Source organism: Cyprinodon variegatus, unplaced genomic scaffold, assembly GCF_000732505.1.
Source record: "Cyprinodon variegatus isolate N-32 unplaced genomic scaffold, C_variegatus-1.0 Scaffold19, whole genome shotgun sequence".
Lineage (NCBI taxonomy): Eukaryota > Metazoa > Chordata > Actinopteri > Cyprinodontiformes > Cyprinodontidae > Cyprinodon > Cyprinodon variegatus.
Window position 1 is genome coordinate 715,442 of NW_015150472.1, and position 20,797 is coordinate 736,238.

The window sequence follows — 20,797 nt, forward strand, 5'->3', positions numbered from 1 at the left end:
GAAGTTTTCTGCTGCGGTTTCTTTTCGAAATAGCCAAGAACGGCCGCTGAAAAAGATAAAGAAGGCTTCTAATAAGAGAACAAATATGAATTAAAAAGTCAAATCATACTTTATTTAATATAATAATTGACTTTAATCTAAAAGAATGTGCTTATTTTATGGATTATAGCAATACCTATAGGCTTTTAACTTATTTATTTGTACACTGGAGGGGAGGGAAAAAAAAGAAATGTCTTGGAAATTTTTATTAAGCTGAGAGATACGTAAAGCAAATACACCTACATGGCCTTATTTATTTGTCCCCACAAATCAACATACAGCTTTCAATATTAAAAAAAAAACGATTACCTGATTAAAATAACAGAAGAACAGTCTTGGAAATCATAAAATATATTCATGTTGGAGTTGGATGTCTCCTATGCATATGACGCTCACTTCACACTATCCTATTATTACACCTACCCTTACTGACGCACATAACTGCAGTATTGGGCAGTTTTTCCAGTTCTTTTTGTGACTTTCTGCTTGAATGTTCGGTGTAATCTTGGCCTCTCACAGGAAGGTTATCAATGTTTTATGTTATTTTTTTTTTTTTTTTCTATTTCTAGACAATGTCTCTCGGGGCCTTGTAAATGCTGACATCATACTGACGGTCAAGTATGGTGATGGTGGTGTGATGGGACTGCACTGATTTCAGGCATTAAGTAATTTAAAGCCTGTATTCTTTATATAGTTCCTTAAAAAATAATATAACTGGCATGAAGGAGCTATGAGGAGTCCCACAATCCTTTGTATGATACGACATAGCAGCACATCCCACCTCACAGAAATTAACAATACATTAGAACTCAATGATTGCTGAGGAGGCCATACAATCATTTGAACCACATGAGCTGCAACTCAGAAAAATGTAAAGGAAAAAATGCAGGGCATTTATACTTGAGGACCAGGACCTAAATTCAACGTCCAACGCAGAAGTATATTGGAACAGCATCAAGTGATCTTCAGCTTAGAGGAAGGGATTCAGGAAAACCCATCAACACAGTGCAGTTGTTGGAGGACAGAAGGACCCAGACAGAATTAACATCACTGCTGGACAATGTCTCTCAACTGTCAGAGACATACTGCTGATTCCTATACAGACGACTATCCCTCATCTCAGCAGATGTTTGATTTTATACGCTTCCATTAGATGTTTATATGTACACTGTTTGCACTTTTATCATTGTTTGCTCTTTCTGTTGGTCATTTTGTTTAACCGTGCAGTCACCTTTTCTCGTTTTTTTTTTCATATGCTTAATCTCTGTCCGTCTCTGCATTCTTCCATTTGCCATTCACCAATCATAGCATTGCCCCACTATGAGACAATTACAGGTTCAGTTTCTAAAAGTTTACTACAGCTGGGTTCAGTTTCTCTGGTTACAAACCTGATTACTTATATATATAAAATATCTGCCAACATAACTATTCTATTCAATTATCCCTCCTAAAATCCAGCATGATGTATTTTTGTCTTTTAGATATTTTTCAAATGTTAAAAATAATTAGTCTTGTTCTGTTTTGTTTTTCATAGGAATTTAGTTTGAATTGCACTATTTAAATATCTTAAAGTAGCTTACCTAAAAGAGAGGGTTAAATCTACCGCGCTTCTTTGGCGCCATCTTGCGGTAGAAACAAATACAGCAGAGTGGTTAAAATAAAAAACACGCTTGTGCAAAAAGTACTTTTACACAAAGTACTTCCGGTGGGGTCACCGACTAGCCTGTAACGAGTGAAACCATTCTGTCGCAAATTAGCATCTGTTTGACTACCATGTGGGCTTCTTAGCGCTGTACTTTAATAACTTTTATAAATAATTGCGTCAAACGACTGCTTTAGTAAACCGCTCGCGCTGAACTACTTTACGACGCGGTAAGACGACGAAGAGGTAAAAAAAAAAAAAAAGGAGGAAGCAGTAGCCAACCATCTTTATTCTCCTGCCAGCAATAACAAGAAAGGGACGAGGCTCCAGACCCAAAGAAGCGTTGAGTAGTTTCTACTTAATGTTTATATTTTTTAAACTGGATAAACGTTAAATATAAATAAAAACTATCGTTGCGAAGACGGACGGAGGCCCTCGGACACTGAGCTCTTCCCTCGACAAGCCTGGAAGTTTGGGATCAGAAGACTGGCTGTAAAGAATTAGTATTCCCGTTTTTTCATGTTTCCAACAGGTTTATCTTCCCCTAACCCCCCACCACCGCCAACCCAGGAGGCTAGACCCGCGGCTACTGATGTCAAAAGCGACAGTGGGAACATCACATCTCCGAAGAAGAGGAAAATAAACGGCTCTGAGAGGGACGACACGAGTGACACCATCTCCTCCTCCCCTCCAAAGAACATTCATTCCTCCTCTTCCTCCTCCTCCTCCTCTCCGCTCCACATCCAGAAGAAGTTGAGGTTCGAGGATTCGGTAGATTTTATTGGACTAGATGTGAAAATGGCTGAGGAAGCTGCTGCTGCTGCTGGGTCGGGCTCCAATAACAAAAGCAGATCCATGTTTCTGGCCGGTGGCGTGGGGGGACACCACGCGAACGGACTGACCAAAACGGCTGGATCCGGCACCTTCTCCAGCAGCAAACCTGGTGCTGCCAAGAAACTAGTGATCAAGAACTTCAGAGGTACCTGGGAACTAGGAACTGGATTGAACCTGCCAGCCAGGAGCAGATTAAACCACACATATAAGTCCCTGTTGATTATAAACTGGGAATCTATCTTATGTCTTTGCAGCCTTTTAATACAATTCAATTATGATTTTAAATTATTTCAACCAAAGCAGCAAACTATAAATTATTTCAACTTAAGTAGCAAACTAGGCCCTAAACCATGCCTTGATTAGAGTTCAGCCAATCACTTCCAATTTCCTTTAAGGTCTGAATTTCCAATTCTGAGTTTTATTAATTAAAAGCTTTTTTTATTATTATTATAATACCTCAATCCTTTGTGTTTTGGCCCAGCTTTTGATGATACAAAAAAAGTGGCCACAGATGCACCATGGACTAATTTTATGCAGGCAAAAGAAAAAATGTTTCAGGTAAACTCCTTTAGTTTTGTCAGTTTATTTTCTCCTCCGACATGAAAACAGAATAAACATTTTTTGCATGTTTCTCTTGCACTGGTAAAAAAGCCATACACCCACCCAGATGCCCGCTGGTCCTACCATTAACTGCTTATATATAAAAAAAATTATTCACCCAAATGAATCATAACTAACCAAAAACAAAGGAACATGACTAAATAACCAAAAACATAATCTCATAACAGATATCAAACAGTAAAGTAAATAAACTTAGCTAGATTATGCACAAAAAAGAAAAAAAAAACTTTGTTAATTATTAACAAAAGATCATTTGCTCCTACACTTTATTATAATTTACAATTTTATCCCTATAGTAATACTTTTTTTTTTCAAAGAAAAGTCCAATCTGTTGTTTTAACTTTTTGTTATCTCTATGCATATATTTTATATTGTAGCTATGGACAACCAACCTTTTTTAAAGCGAGCTGTATTGAAAAGTAGTTTTATGACTCCTGTAGACATCGTCCTCGTCTAAGGTGGTCGTTCACAGTCATTGTTTTCTGCAGAAGTTAGAACATGTTTGGTAATAACAATTGGCCCAAACGTGGATCAAAACTACACATTATGTAATGTTTATGGATTTCTATGACAGCCTCTGTCATTAATCACACTGCTTAAATATAAATGATTAAAAAACTGACCAGCAATAGTTTCTAAGTAGAAAATGTTTGCCCCAATGAAGTGTATAGGTGTATAATTTAGCAAAGGGTGGAATTAACCCAGACAGAATTGAGTAACGTAGTGCAGCCCTTCCCCCACATGTTGCTTTACACCTGTGGTTACCTTGCTGAGTGTGTGGTGACTTAAGAAGTATCAGATAGTGAGCTACCACTTGACTTGCATTACGTTTTCTTTTCAAGCTTAGTGTAAAAACTCCTGTCATTTCATCGTCTCTGTATGCTGACATGTTCCATTAGGGACCTGTAATAACAGAGGATATAGCTGGACCTCTATCTGGTCTTTATGTAAAATCATTTTGGTTGAAGTAGCAAATTTGCCTTAAAATTGATCTTTGGGGATGAACAATTTAGAAATGTTCAGCCCATTATGGATGTCTAATTTTCTTAAAAGCCTCACTTCCCCATCACCACTTTAAACAGTTCAGCATTCATTTCTATATAAAATCTGGGCATAAAACATCAGTTACTTTGGAAAATCTGATGTTTTGGGGATCTGAGAACTGCTGTGCTCCCAGGATTTAGTGCAGCAAACCCTACAGGGATGGAGATGGATTCTGCTTCAGAGGTTCTGGTTAGTTTATCTACTGCCAGCTCCTCTGTCAAATGAGAAAAGTGGGATATCATGAGGGGAGAGACTGAGATCAGCCAATTTAGCCTTACTCAGCTCTGACTGATTGAACTGAAAAATCTGAATTGTTTTCTTTTTTTTTTTCCAGCTTTATGCAGTGTTTCCTTTTAAGAGAAAAATAATAGATCAGCAGGTCAAAAACAAAAAGAACAATAAAAATAATCCTATTTTTGCCAGATGAAACCTTAAATTATTTATATATATATATAAGGGGAACCATTACTAGGAATTGGTCAGTAAAAGCCAGGTTGGTGCGTCTTAAAAACCAGTTTGGAAGCATGTCTGTGCTCAAACAAAGATGCTTTATAAAAAGTATCGAAACAATAAAATTTTCTAAAAAAATGCTGTAAAATTCACACTGCTTTTATTTCTTAAAATTAATTTTAAATTGGTGCCATCGATCCTTTGTATTGCTGCATCAAAGCCTGCTTTCAAAATTTTATCCTATATTATAGATAAAGGGCTAGATTAAGGATAGGGCAGCATTCCAGGTTTCACAAATCTAATTGGTTGCTGAAATTTCTGAAAAAATAAATGTGATCCAAGTGATTCCAGGCACCAGAATCTTGTTATTTCACCTTTAACCAAACTTTAACATGTTTTCTTCTTCTAATGTCCTTTATGCATGGTAATCATTAAGGAGGAATGTAAAGAAGAACTTAAAACTATTTTTGAAATAAGAGTTCAAGAGCTTAAATACTTTTCTACACTATTTGTCAGTTAAATACATATACATGCAGCTGACCAAAATAAATAGCAGAGGCTTAGTTGATCTATGTCAATTTGAATAACAGGTGCAGTGAAAAAAAAGCTGGCAATTTGAACAACTTCCATTGTGTACATCATCAACAAAAAAAAAATAATATATTGTATTTAATGGGTTTAAATACTGAGCTATCAGGTTGGAGTGGCAGGGCTTTAGCATAGTAAACAATACAGGTGTTTAACCATTACATTTAAAGCTCAGTAATTCTATTATTCTCTATGGGAAATAAAAACTATCAGCTTGTATCTATCCAACAGTCAACAAAGCCATGTTAATAAAATACATATAAAAAGGGTCACAACTTCTATAAACATCCTTGTATTCGCTGAACTTTACTTTGCTGTCCATATTCAGTGCAGTGAGTGTGTGCTGTGTTTGTCCTCACAGAAAAGCCCAAGTTACCAGAGAACTACACGCAGGAAACTTGGCAAAAGCTGAAAGAGGCTGTGGAGGCCATACAGAAGAGCACGTCCATCAAGTACAATCTAGAGGAGCTCTACCAGGTATGAATCTGGAGCAGCTGGCCTCTCACTGGGTAGCTGATGGTCTGCAGGATGTTAAACATTCTTATCCGTCTCCCCAGGCTGTTGAAAACCTCTGCTCTCATAAGATATCTGCCAAGCTCTACAAACAGCTAAGGACCGTGTGTGAAGACCACATCAAGGCACAGATTGATCAGTTCAGGGAATATCCTTTATACTTTGTGGGTTATTGTAATTATTATTTTTTTCTCAGCTATTTTGAAAAAAAGTCTTTATTTTCCTTAATTCTTTTGTTACGGATGCCCTGGACAGTGTGCTTTTCCTGAAGAAAATAGATAAGTGCTGGCAAGATCACTGCAGACAAATGGTGAGTCTTATCACATATGTTCTGACTCTTAGGGTGCTTTAAAACATTACATAAATTGTTTAATTATTTGGAAATGGCCCCATGATCTTATGGCCTTGTAAGGTTCTTTTTGGTAAATTCAGAGCGTTTGAGTTAAATCGACGCACAGCTCTGGAAATGTTATAGATGAAGCTTTATTCTTATGTTCCTCCATTTGTTAATCAGGGTTTCTTATTACCTAAGTTTTTTTTTTTTTTTTTTTTTCGTTTTTTTTTACCTCTGATGTTGGATGCTGTGCAATTGGAAGAATTTTTGCTGCCATTTTCTTTTTTTTTTTTTTTTTTTTTTGGACATTTATCATGTATAAACATAGGGAATTTGGTTCCAGGAGCAGCTTATTAAAACCTCTAAAGCAGAAATAGTAATTTGGCTATAGCTCTGTAAGTAACAAAGTGAATAGGAGGCACTGAAGATGCAGAGTAGGAGCAAGGAGAAGAGAGATGAGGAGGAATTTCAAGGCATCTCTTTCATCAATCTATATGAGCCATGTGTGATTTCTAGCCCTAGCAAAGACCCAGCCAGAATAGCAGCTCTTAGGATTTACACCTTGAAGTTTTCTCTCTCCAGTTATTTTTCCTGAAAAGAAATCACTTGGGACAAACTCTTTAAATAACCCTGAGACATGACAACAGAGTTTGTAATAGAAATTGTAATCTTGTTTAGTTCAGAGAAGTTACTTTGAGCTACAGAAGGCAGCTGCTTACCAACCTCACATCTCGTGAAGCGGCCACGATTCACAGTTAGAGAAGCATTTTATACATCTCCAGTCTGCCACATCATTACATCATACATGTTTTGGAGATGAGGACACATCCATGCCTTCAGCCTTATTAAAATATCGCACTTTGTTTTTAGCTGAAGGACACCGCTCTCATTCCATTCCCAAATCTTTGACACGTTCAGAATGAAGATGATAACTGTATATCTGGACAGAGAAACTGTCCTAATTAGATAATCTACTGGGGAAAACAGTAGTTGTGTCACACAACAGGCAGGTAATGTTAGGGTGTAATAACCTCACACATCGGGACAGTTGTTGTTGTTGCGGCCGTGACATTTGGGACATGTGCCATTAACTTTTTGTCCGGAAAATATGAGCAAGTGTACATGTAACTAAAATTGGCTATCCAGCCAAGAGTATTCTCCATGGCTAAAACCAGTACCAGGGGACATACATGAGGAACAGTGTATTTTGTTCAAAAAGTGATTCAAGCTCAGAATGGTGGGAATTAGGGCAGGGGAGTCACATGCGAAGCGCGAAACACAAAGCGTCAAAATCGAGTTACCGAGAAACAGCCGGTATTTCTCAGTTTTGTTCCACCCTTGTCTCTGCAACGCCTCCACTTATCACCAAATCAAACATACTAAGAAAACGATACAAAGAAAAATAGCTGCAAAAAAGACTTAGCACTGGTTATGTTGTGACTTTAAAACTGATTTGTTTTGTTCCCTGCTAAAACAAAGTTCGTGAATTCAGGTAAATAATTGGTAAAATATATCTGTCATTTGTGTGTTTGTAGCTTTCTTCCTGTATGGGAAGCTTTTCAAAATTTGAAACATTAGTGCAGGAGTTCATGTTATAATAAACCTTTGGGTTAAGTTGTCGCAAGCAGGTTTTTCTTGTGAATTTGGTCTTAAATTTTTATTTCAAGTGGCATTAAAAAGTCTTAAAAAGTCTTGAATTGAACTTGCCTTATGCTGTAGGAACCCTGAAGAGAGGGATGATGACCTCTGTAGCACGTTTTTGCCGTTTAGACTAAAAAGTGACAGAAAACCAAAAGCATGCTGTGCTAGCTCTGTTCTGTCTAATAGATTCGCCTTTTAGCCGCAAACTGTCTTGTTGCTCTCATGATCCTCAGGATGAAGGACTGTTTAACCTAATAGTTCATATTCCGATGCAATCAGCTGGGTTTCTTCTAATAGAAAACTTGGATCCAATCTGACTGTATGATCTGATTGAATGGTCTCAGTAAAAGGCCTTCAGATGACGTGTTGTGAATTGCAGCTGTATAAATAAGCTGAATTTAATCAAACCGCAACCCTAACAACAAAGTGCTAACAAAATAAGATTGCATACAATTAATAGGAAACAAGGACTAATGCAAAGTTTTTTGGGAAAACATTCAAAGCAAAAAAAAAAATTGTCTGTTTCTACATTTTTAACTCTTAACTTGACAGGTGAGGCTTATTTTTTCAATCAAATAATTGAAGTTTTATACCCATGTTATTCCGAAACATTAAGTCATGTCGGCATTTAACCACACTGAGATTCATAAATGGTTTGTTGCTTATTGCTGAAATGGTGTTTTTTTATATTTTTTACAGATCATGATTAGGGGTATATTTCTTTTTTTGGATCGCACCTATGTTTTACAAAACTCTATGCTGCCATCGATCTGGTGAGTGATCATTGATTTAGCCAGGTGTCGGTTACTTGCAAGGCCTGTTCTGTAAGAGCTGCTGTGTCCTGCAGGGACATGGGCCTGGAGCTGTTCAGGTTCTACATCATCAGTGACCTAAAGGTTCAGAGTAAAACCATCGATGGGATTCTCCTCCTTATAGAGAGAGAGCGAAACGGGGAGGCCATCGACCGCAGTCTGCTGAGGAGCTTGCTGAGCATGCTTTCTGACCTCCAGGTAACAATTCAGCTTCAAATCTCATTGCATGGTATATTTAAGTGTCTGAAGGGGCAGCTTGGTTCTATTAAACGAGCTTCTGCAGTGTTTGTGTTTTTATTCTGCACAGGGCATTGATGAACCATCAGTGCTCTTGTTGACAAATGGCCCTAATGGAACCTATGTTCCTTCTGTCTGCAACAGATTTATCAGGACTCCTTTGAGCAGCGCTTCTTGGAGGAAACTAATCGACTGTATGCTGCAGAAGGACAGAGGCTGATGCAGGAGAGAGAGGTGATTTATGTGGCCTGATGGAAACACTCACTCTTTCATCACATTTTTTGGAGAAAACAGAGATAATCTGCTGCTTTATAAGGTCTCAGTTAATATGGCAGTGAAGATGCGTGGATTCTATATCTGCTTTTTTTGGATGCATCTTATTAATGAGAGCATATGAAGATTTTCAATTTCATAAATAGTCGTACTTTGTGGATTGCAGCCAAACAAGCAATTAAATTGGTTCATCATAAGATTCAGAAACCTAAATGTGGGCATTTTTTATTATTACACTTCAGTTTACTTTACGTCTAAGGTTTCAGTTTACAATAAAGGTCTCAAGCAATTTTATAAAGCTCCCCAAACCCTAAAATTCAAAGCTAGTATTATTTTTTTATCATGCTTGCATGTGCTTCCAAACCTTTAAGTGTTTATGTGTGTAGAGATGAAAAACGGACAAGGTAGCAGCTTTGGTGTATGCAGTCAAAATGGGGTAAATGATGCACTTATCAAATTAGAATATTACATTAATTAGAGATGATTAAAGAAAAATGTGATGTAATGAAGAAAATGTTTTGGTTTGTGGAATTCAGATGGGTAGACGCGATGCAGTTTAGAGACATAAATCTACGGTGGCCAAGAGGTGCCAACACACAGCAGATGCATAAAGAACTGCAAACATAAATATTGGACTAATGAATAAAAAAATGTATGCAAAGGGAAGAAGATGCAAAAGTGACATGATAAAAACAGAAAATTGTGAGCAGCAAATCATGGGGGAACATTTGTATTTACACTGTAATGACTAAAAAGGGTGACAAAAGTTATATTACAGGTATTTTTCCCAGCTGTCAATATGTTGTTTTGTTTAAGGGGCTGAAACTTTTATTTTCAGTTTGGAAACACAGGTAAATTCTAGCAGGGAGAAATTTTGTTTAAACCGAATAAACAAAAGAGAAAAGCAGAAATTTAGTTGATGAATTTTGAATAATTAATGACCAGAAATTAGAAACAAATGTATACTTTCTAAATGGCATAGGTAAATGATATATTGGTGCTAGTATCTAAAAATGCAAACACATAAGCTGGTGTTAACTCAGCAAGAAAATAAATTTTATCAACGTAGTCTTTTTATCTCTGTTTATATTTACATTAATGCATGTTTAAAAAAAAAAACATTTAATTGAATCCAGTATTACTGGACCATTAGTTTTCCTTTTAATTATAATTTACCTGAATATGACCTTTTCTCCCATTCGTATCTATTGTTTTGTTTTTTTATTTTTATTTTTTATATTTTGTTTTTTTATTCTTTAAAGTGGATGTGAGGCATGTGATGCTTATGAAATGGAATCTACACCACTGCATTTAAAATGCACTGAATCAGATAAAAATCAGATAAAGAACCTAAATATTTATCCAAAAATGGATAAACAGGGACCTATTTTCTATTTTTGTTGATAATTGGGGTCCTAATGTTTTGGAATAACTTTTTTTTTTCTTCAGGTTCCAGAATATCTCCATCATGTCAACAAACGCCTGGAGGAAGAAGCTGACAGAGTTATCACATATCTAGACCAGAGCACACAGTGAGTGTTGGTCTGCTGCATTTAGTTTGCAACTTGACGCTAAATTAGATCGAGCTGTTAAACAAAGCTTTATTTAATTCTTAGAAAACCGCTCATTGCTACTGTAGAGAAGCAGCTGCTGGGGGAACATCTCACTGCAGTTCTCCAAAAAGGTATTCTTCTGTGAGAGTATTTTCACAAAACCATACAGATGAAAAGCTTTTCACCATTTACCAAATGTCCATAATCTATAGTGCCTTAAATTATTACATGTACATTTTTAATGTTTTTCACATTCTGTCAATTTTACAACCAGAACATTTTGGTCGCATCTTAATGGATTTTATGGGATTAAACAAAAAAACAAGTTATTGAAATTGGAATGAAAAATATTATTAAATGTATGGTGTAGATTTCTAAGTAATCCCCTTTACTTGCACTCCCTTAAGAAAAGGACCTGGTGTGACCAGTTAGTAAGAAGTCAATGTATGTTTTTTTTAAATCTTGATCTAAATCCAGCTATTATCTTAAGGCCTATTCGATTTAGTAGAAAAATAAGCAGGAAAAAAAAAAAACAGGTCAGGAAAGTATTAGTGGAGAAGTTTAAAGCAGGTAAGGTTAGTGAATTATATCCAATCCAAAAATGGAAAGAGTTTAGAAGAACTGCAAACCTACCAAGATTTTAACGTATTGAGTTTTGAAGAAAGAATCCTGGAAAACATGTAATCTTTTTGAGCAACTGAGAGAACTTCCCTGTTTTCAGATTGGGAAATCTATTAACATTCAACTGTTATTACATATATGTTTTAAAGTTCTATACTTATTAGTTATATGCTTTAAAAAAGAGGGAGTAGAAATATTATTTGAAATGAGTAGAAAGAAATCTATTAAATAGAAAACATCTGGAAGGTGTTCTGGTTATATAAGACAACACCTGAACCTTTACCCTGCATGTAAAACATGTTCAGAGTGAACAGTTTATATCCCTACATGAAGGCAGACAAGATGGGCTGAGATAGACGCAACCTGAAGCTGAATGAAACCCCGTTGAAGGCTGCAAAGGATTATAAACCTGGGCAGAGGTTCATTTCCACCAGGACAGAAACGGCAAACTTCTACAGCAAAAGATTTAATGGAATGGTTTAAATCAGAGCAAATTAGTGTTAAAAGAACTTAGAATCAGTGGCTAGATTTAAAAAGGGATGTTTACACAAGCTTTGCATCCACTCTTACAAATTAAAAGCTTTTTTTTTAACAAGCTTTGCATCCACTCTTACAAATTAAAAGCTTTTTTTTAAACATGCCGAATGTTAAATAAGACAATTCTGGTGCAAAAGAAATATGTGCCACTTGGAGAGGCTGAAAACAAATCTTTTCCACAATTTACAGATTTTCACCTGTAAAAAAATAAAAAATACGTGTGATCTATCACCTTAAATCCCAATGAAATGCACAGAAGATGGCACTTGACAGAATGTGAAGAAGTTATGATTATCTTGAGGCACCATCATCAACCAGGCTTGTGATGATATGTGATAATGTGTTTTTGTTGGAACCTCACAGGGCTGACCCACGTGTTGGATGAGAACAGAGTTCAGGATCTGTCTCTCCTGTACCAGCTCTTTAATCGAGTCCGTGGTGGTGTTCAGGTGCTCCTGCAGCACTGGATAGAGTACATAAAGGTATGACAAGATAAGATGGAGGACCATGAAGGCGATGTACCCTAACATTGCTTTACTATTAACTCTCTGTATCTTCTTCTAATGTCCCATCAACTCCACATGCAGGCATTTGGAAGCACAATCGTAATCAATCCTGAGAAAGACAAAACAATGGTGCAAGAGCTGCTGGACTTCAAAGATAAGGTGGATCACATCATTGATGTGTGCTTCTTGAAAAATGAGAAGTTTGTTAATGCCATGAAGGAGGCTTTTGAGACATTCATCAACAAACGGCCAAATAAACCCGCAGAGCTCATCGGTTAGTTGGTGACTTTTTCTTCTGTCATCATGACCCCATCCTAGGAGTTTGTGTTTTCTAATTGTTTATCTTTTTTTTGTTGCTTTTGTTTTTTTCAGCCAAGCATGTGGATTCAAAGCTGAGGGCGGGAAACAAAGAAGCAACCGATGAGGAACTGGAGAAAATGCTGGATAAGATCATGATTATATTTAGATTTATATATGGTACTTAAATGTTGCTCTTAAAGTTTTTTTGTTTTATTTTCCCCCATTTTATAAGAGAATCTGTTCTTTAACGATATGGTTTTTTTTTGTAGGAAAAGATGTGTTTGAGGCTTTTTACAAAAAGGATCTGGCTAAGAGGTTGCTGGTTGGGAAAAGTGCCTCGGTGGATGCTGAAAAATCAATGTTGTCAAAGCTGAAACATGGTCAGCTGAACCCAGATTTCCACACCATGACAAAAAACACAAACATCTTAACACTGACTGGATATTGCACATCGACTGCTGACTTTTTTTTGTTGTTGTTTCCTCAGAATGTGGAGCAGCGTTCACCAGCAAACTAGAGGGAATGTTCAAGGACATGGAGCTTTCTAAAGACATAATGGTGCAGTTCAAACAGGTACAGATGCTTTGCATTACAAACCAATCTAGGCCTTCCTTCTTATTGCTGCTTTATCTGCAATTGTTTAACCATAACACACCACATACCTTTATTTACAGTCAAATATACATAGAAAGTGCTGCGTTCTTTATGTCTCCTGACAAAAAATCTGTATACTGTGGTGTCTGTTTAGATTTTAAATTATTCCCCAGATTGTAAATTGGGTTTAGGTCTGGACTTGATATGGGCAGTGCAATATGATTTCAAGGTATTTTGATTACATCTCTGTTTCTGAAAAGGTCTAAATTAAATGAGAAAAAAAATATTCATGCTGAATAAAGGGCTGATCTTTAGTATAATCTCTACTGACAGCGGACGGTCATGATGCTGCAGCTGCCCACAACCTGAGTTGTCTCTTTGATAAGTTTTAAATAAAAAAATAAAGTAAAATGCTTAAAATGCATTAATGGTGGTCTGAAAACGACAGCCTTTTTTTTTAAACCTGTGACTATGAAAGCGGTAAACGGTCCATGCTTAGCCTAGATTTTCACTGTGTTACTCTGTCAGTATGTGTAGGGTAGTAGCGCATATGGACGCTGAAACTCCACCCCAGTCTCAGGGTTTAGGCATTCTCTAGCAGGTGTTCTCTCAGTATCCTATCAGCGCCGAACAATGAACCTCTTTTCTGACCTGAAGCATAAATATATGCTGCCACCACAATGTTTCTGTGTTTATCATCATTTATAGTGTTAGTTTTGCTCCAAGTCCAGCGTCTAACAGTTACTCCGACAAAAGAAGAGCTTGATTTTAGTCTTGTTGGACTTCTGCTCCTGCCCGTTACTTTCTGACAGACTTGCCCACTTTAAACAGCTAGGCTGACAATTAAAGGAATAATATATTGTTTATAGTGGACAATAGATGATCCAGTCCAATCCACTTTATTTGTATAGCACATTTAACAATAGAAAAAGTTTCCAATGTGCTGTACATGACAAATAATAAACAACAACACAGCAAAACATAAACACAATACAACAATAAATAAAAAGGACACCGAGGACCACACAAACTACACATTGTTAAAAGCCTAAGAGTAAAAGTGGGTCTTAAGACAAGACTTAAAACACTCCACAGTGGAGGCAGTCCGTATATGGAGGGGCAAAGTATTCCAAAGTCTTGGGCCAACTACAGAAAAGGCTCTGTCCCCTCTAGTTTTAAGCCTCATCTTAGGCACTGTTAACTGAAGATGGCCCTCAGACCTCAGAGCACGTGCCGGAGAATAAACCTGGAGGAGATCAGTGATGTATTGAGGAGCCATCCCATTCAGGGCTCTGAACACAAACAATAAAATCTTAAAATCAATTCTAAAATGAACAGGGAGCCAGTGCAAAGATGTAAGAACTGCTGTAATGTGTTGATGTTTTCTGGTCCCTGTTAAAAGACGAGCCACTGCATTTTGGACCAACTGCAGACAGGAGAGAGCTCGGTGGCTAATGCCTGAATAAAGTGCATTGCAGTAGTCCAGACGACTGGAAATAAGAGTGCAAAACCTGCTCGAAGAGGTTAAAAGATAAAAACGGTTTTACCTTAGATAAAAGACAGAGATGATAAAAACACGATTTTAAAACGTTATTTATTTATTTGTTTAGTTTAAAATCGCAGTCTGTGACACCAAGGCTGGTTACTTTGGAACGCCCAAAATGCTTGAAAGGTCCCAAGTAATGTTGGACCTTATTCCTTAAAGGAATAATATATTGTTTATGGTGGACAATAGATCATCGATTATTGAAACAAACCACTTAACAGATTAGCCATCTTCTGTACAAAATGCAACAAGATTTATTGGTAGAGAACAAGTATTAAAATCATTTCTTCCACTTTGACATTATGCACTTCTTTGTGATTCTTTATCAACTCACATTCCACTTAAATAGGCATAAGCTATTGTTTTAAAGTGAGAAAATCTTGAAGGTGTACATCATTTTGCACCACATTGTACAATCTGTATTTGTCAGAAAGCAAATCAAGTTAGATTTTATAGAAATGCACTCCTGTTTTATTTGATACTCAATTAGTTAATTTAACTTAATTGAAGCTCAATTACTTTTTACAAATGAATATGTTTTATTAAAAAATAGCATAAATTCCTGCAGTTCTAATTCAGGCAGCTTTGTTTCCTTACCATCTTACCCTCAACCCCTTATTTGTTTTTTCTCACACGTCAGATTGACTCAATCAGCCTGCAGCTGATTCTGTATTGTTTTTAAGCCTGTCCTCTAGTCCTGCTGCAGATGGCAAACCATGCTCTATTAACAGCATTCGAACTGGGAAAATGTTGCTGAGCTAAATTTGTGCTGTAGATGGCAGCAACATAAACTGTGTGTCTGTCCCTCTGTAGTACATGCAGTGCCAAAACATTCCTGGCAACATTGAGCTAACTGTCAACATCCTCACTATGGGCTACTGGCCAACTTATGTGCCCATGGAAGTCCACCTGCCTCCTGAGGTGAGTGCTGAAATACTCAAATGCTTTGAACATTGTCTTTTTTTTATATACAGCCTCATGCTATAAATATGCTTTGTTATGACCTGTGTTATCTTTGTCCAGATGGTGCGGCTGCAGGAGATCTTCAAAACCTTTTACCTGGGCAAACACAGTGGCAGGAAGCTGCAGTGGCAATCAACATTAGGTCACTGCGTCTTAAAAGCAGAATTCAAAGAGGTTCTTAACTGTTCCTAGAATGTTCTTCCTGTTTTAAAGCTCTTAGAAATGTCTAACGATATTAACTTTTTTTTCTTTTTTTTCTGGACGTTCTCTTTTAAAAGGGCAAAAAAGAGCTGCAGGTGTCGCTGTTTCAAACACTTGTGCTGCTGATGTTTAATGAAGGAGAGGAGTTCACTCTTGAAGATATCAAAGTAGCTACAGGAATAGGTTTGTTATAACGTTTTCTTTGAAGCCTCCTGCTTTAATGTTGATCAAGTGTTCTGAAGAGTAGCTCTTTGGGTTTTACAGAGGACAGCGAACTGCGTCGGACGTTGCAGTCACTCGCATGCGGAAAAGCCCGGGTTCTAACCAAGATTCCCAAAAGCAAAGACGTGGAGGATGGAGACAAATTTTCTTGCAACGATGACTTCAAACACAAGCTCTTCAGGATCAAAATAAACCAGATTCAAATGAAAGAGACGGTATTAATGTTTCCTTCTGCAGTTTTCTTTTTTAGCACCAAGTCAAAAGTTTAATGGTATTCAATGTTTCTAGGTGGAGGAACAAGCCAGCACCACAGAGAGGGTTTTTCAAGATCGTCAGTACCAGATCGATGCCGCCATTGTGCGGATAATGAAGATGAGGAAGACTCTGAGCCATAATCTTTTGATGTCTGAGGTGTACAACCAGCTCAAATTTCCTGTCAAGGTAGTTCATCCTACCCTTTCTCTATTTTCCATTTTGCTTATTTGTGTTTCATCAAATGAAACTTGAATGTAAGAGATGAGTCTTTGGCACAGTACTAGATAAATGCCATAAATATAAAACAACTGGATAATTAAATATGTGTATTACGGGATAAACTGAAGCATATTTAAGTATTTATTGTTGGCATTTGTATCTAAGTACCAACATATTGTAAAATTTAAAATGTTTAGTGAAATGTTAGTTAAATTAAAAACAAACTACATTGCTATCGACACCACAACTATTAACATTAAAGGTATAGTGGAGGATGTTCTTTTTCCGGGTGGATCATCAAAATAAGTGGACCTTCTAATTGTCAATCATTGTGGTGATATGTTTACATAAGGACGTCCTACTTGCTCGTCCCCATTTTCACTCATCAGTGTTGAGTCTGACATGCTGGAAAAATTGCAAATCTCCTTTGCAAAACTCCTGCACCCAACGCCTCTGTCGCTTGAGGTGACCGTGGCCCCAAGCGACGCATTGTATGAGCGATGTGAACAGCTACTTTGAAACAGAGCGTGCACGAGGAGAAATGGGCCCATGCATGCTCTCGCACGTTTAATAGGAACCGGGTACAGATTTGTGCATGTTCATTTTTTTTTTTTTTTAAGTTGAAAGGGCAGGTCTTTTCAAGAATTTGCGAAAATCCTACACTTTACCTTAAATAAGGATAATGACAAAAGTAGGGATGGGTACCGATTTCTGTACTCATAAAGGTCCTAAACAGATTATGTTGGTACTATAGGGTATCTGTTCACGTAAAAAAAGTACACATAATTTTGACACATTAGGAGAAGAGTGGGTGATTTTTAATACTAGACACATTATTGCACACACAAGAGCGTGATGGAACCAGAAACAGTTCCTTACACTAACCAAAGCAAGCATGGCAAAAGTAAGTTGTTAGAGAGTATGGCTCCACTTTATTTCTGCAATATTTGGCACATGAAGTTCAAGGCAAGCATGGGGAATACTTTTAATTTAAGGAATTAAAGGAATAAAATTTGGTGAAGCACAACATTCTTAGATCTATGGCTGCAGCTTCTGCTTAGGGAAAAATTTAGCAACTTGTCGTATGTAGCCAGCAACATTGCTGAGGCAGCTGCATCATCACCTCTTATCTTCTCCAGGTACATAAGGCTGGTGTTTGATATGACATCAGCAAATTACCAAAAATAGGCACTATTGAGTGCTGACACAGATTCTCAGGTACTAGCTGTTATATCGACTTAGATGTGAATGAGACCAACCCAAAGACAAAAATATACCCAACTACCTTAACTTTATACATTATAGCTAATAAATTCCAAACGAGACGTAGGAAAGGGACTCAGATTTAAACTATATTATGACCACCTAATATTGAATAGGTGCCCATTTTACTGCCAAAATAAAAGTAAGATAAATGTAGCTGAAGAGGCAGAATTTGTATTTTTTATCATTCATTAAATGTCCGATATTCTTTCACAAACATTTATTTTGGAAAAGAATCTTATACAAAAATGCATGATCCCTTTTTCTAATTTTACTGTAATTTAAAAATTATTATTTTTATATGCTAAGTGGGGTCTGCGGATTATAGATTGTAAAAATAATAGAACACATTATGTTGTCTTTCCTAACACGTAATATCACTGTACCAATAAAAACTAAACTTTAAAAACCAGGTTAAGAAAAGCCTTTATTAAATAATGTAGAACATCGCAATCACGTGGAGTACTTAGGCTTAAAGCTCACCTGTTAGACTAACTCGTCTCGAAGCAGTTTTTATAAAAGTTTCTCTGGGGAAAGTCGAAGAACATTTGAGCTAAACAACAAAATAAATGCTTGCCTATGCGTTATGTTACCCTCTGTCTCTTTGTCCTCTTCCTTTCCAGCCTGCTGACCTAAAGAAGAGGATAGAGTCTCTTATTGACCGGGACTATATGGAGCGCGACAAGGAAAACTCCAACCAATACAACTATGTGGCCTAGATAAAGGAAGAGAAAAGCAGCCGTTCCAGTTAGATTAAAAGGTGTCCTGAGGGATCGGTCTTTCAATCTTTTGCTCTCGTGGACGTTCACCATTTTCATCTTCAACCCAACAACCGACATGTGAATGGCTATCGCTCCGCAGGGTTGTCTTCAGGAGGGTCCTGTGACCCTGTGGACTGCATGCCCATTTTAAGAAAAAAAAAGTGAATCTCCTTTTTTTTTTTTCTCAGTGCCTCTGAGAGAGTTGGGACAACGAAGGCACACAGTTCTGTTTGTTCTTTTTTAATGGAGAGGAAAAAATATTTATTTTCTGATCTAGATCTTTTGTCCACACTTAAACAATATGCTCTTTGTTTATTAAACCTTTTTTCTTTTTACTCATCCATCCTTCCCATTTAATACTGACACACCTATCAGTGCTCTAGATGTATCAAATGTTGCAAAGAAAAGAAGAAAAAAAAACTATCCAAAACATTAAACCGATGCCTGTTTCTTCAGTTGTTGTGAAATGTTAAGACTGTTGGGGTTATCAAGTATGTGCATATTTTGGGGTCTGCTGTTGTTTCAGTTCTAGCAGCAGTATGACCAGATGAAAAGTCAGTGAACAAATAAGAACCTATCTTTCAAAGTACAGTCTGTGCCAAAAAGGAGTATTTCTTTCTGTTAAAAGGTGTTTTTAAGCTGCTAAGCCACTTCATTTGTTCAAGGATATGCATATATTCTTTTATTTACTTCATACATTTTTATACATGACCACATGTGATATTTTAAGTGACCCATCTGTCAATTTACTGCTCTATAGTTTTTTGTTAAAATTTAGGTTTATTAAAAGCACAATGCTATAAAAATCAGTTGTCATTACACAGAAAACGTTCACTTCTCTTATACGCCAAGACCCATGTGGTACTTGGAGACCTCACTGAAAGGTTTAGGGAGATTTTATATATGATGCAATCTTATTTGCATCAGTCCTTTAGATTATTTGCTTCATATGAGAACTTATTTTTTATTAGTGTACCGTTTTGTTTGATGTTTAGGTTTCTGTAATGTTTGAGGTTGCCACTACTATTATGAGCGTGAATTGGTTTTATTTTTGCGAAAACACCCAACCTGCACCATGATCAGGGTAATGAGTTTTAATTTAGGATTTATATACACAAAACAAATTTACATAATATGCAAAGACCTGAATTTTGATAAAACCAAAGAAAAGTCAGACTTTTTGGGAGCCTTAGGGCCTATAGATCAGCTGTATCACAAAGTGAAAAAAACATTGTGAACATATTTGAGTTAAGTAAACTTGAATTAGCACCGAATGGTAAAAAAAAGATTTCAAATACTTTTTTTTTTTTTCCTCTGGTACTTCATGCTACATGAGTTTCTAATACACTGGCTATCAATGGATGCATTTTTAACACGCCTTACCTATCTAATCAATTAAAAGGGTCTTTTCAACCCAGGACATGTCCTGGAATTATGCTGCAGCTTTTTTCTTCAATACCCCAGAATCAGATGGCTAAATTGACTTGTCAGCATGTCATGATTCAACAATTGGTCGGGTTAACTTTGGATGTTTAGCTTGTGTTTCACTGACAAGTTGCAAGATATTACTATGAATGTTAACTGAATAGAAAGAAGACATAATCTGTATTGTTCTGCACACCAGTGGTTAGCTGACTGCAGTTATTTGTCCAGTTATGAAGGTGAATACTGCATCATGTGCCTGCTCAGGAGTCCACTATTGATGGAGACATGAAGTAAAAATACCCAGCACATGCCAAAAAGGGTGGAGGAGACGTTCCAGGTTGACTCTTGGAAACCTAGCAACAGTGCTGCTTGCTAGCTCTCAGAGCCATGTGCTAAAAAGGTGCACAAGTCCACCATTGGTGAGGTGATTGTCTAAACTGCAGACAGTACTGGATTCTGTCTGCTATTTCTCTATATAGTGGACCCTCACCTTAATCAGCCTGGTGAGGATGCTCAACCCCAGCATATCACCATAGTCTGGACCTTAGGTTGAAGGCTCTGGTTCCTGTCCAGGGGTGATGCTGAGAAACTAGTTCATGCATTTGTTTCTTCAAGGCTGGACTATTGTAATTCTTTACCATCAGGAAGTCCACAAACTGTAGTTAAAAGCCTTCAACTGATCCAACATGCTGCAGCCAGAGTTCTGATTAAAATTAAAGAGAGAGATCATATCTCTCCTATCCTGGCTTCTTTTCATTGGCTTCCTGTTAAATCAAGAGTAGAACTAAAATCCTCCTCGATAT

General features: G+C 37.0%; 1 protein-coding gene across 1 annotated transcript; it reads left to right on the forward strand.

Moving 5' to 3' along the window:
• The first annotated feature begins 1,734 nt into the window (after positions 1 to 1,734).
• On the forward strand, positions 1,735 to 19,356 carry cul4b (cullin 4B). The gene is made up of 20 exons (XM_015389086.1): positions 1,735 to 2,660; positions 5,580 to 5,695; positions 5,776 to 5,879; positions 5,972 to 6,041; positions 8,406 to 8,479; positions 8,554 to 8,716; positions 8,900 to 8,989; positions 10,478 to 10,560; positions 10,645 to 10,712; positions 12,103 to 12,221; positions 12,327 to 12,519; positions 12,618 to 12,722; positions 12,815 to 12,925; positions 13,033 to 13,118; positions 15,499 to 15,606; positions 15,709 to 15,822; positions 15,927 to 16,032; positions 16,114 to 16,286; positions 16,360 to 16,512; positions 18,432 to 19,356. Exons 1-20 carry the CDS (start codon positions 2,201 to 2,203, stop codon positions 18,525 to 18,527), a joined length of 2,592 nt encoding a protein of 863 aa, XP_015244572.1. The 5' UTR covers positions 1,735 to 2,200; the 3' UTR covers positions 18,528 to 19,356.
• Positions 19,357 to 20,797: the final 1,441 nt, after the last annotated feature.

Excerpts from the sequence above, each read along its gene's own strand:
- cul4b (XM_015389086.1), top strand. The coding sequence starts at position 2,201 with ATGTTTCCAACAGGTTTATCTTCCCCTAACCCCCCACCACCGCCAACC. Across the intron at positions 8,480-8,553 it reads TCTATGCTGCCATCGATCTG|GGACATGGGCCTGGAGCTGT; the intron begins GTGAGTGATCAT and ends TGTGTCCTGCAG. Across the intron at positions 10,713-12,102 it reads CACTGCAGTTCTCCAAAAAG|GGCTGACCCACGTGTTGGAT; the intron begins GTATTCTTCTGT and ends GGAACCTCACAG.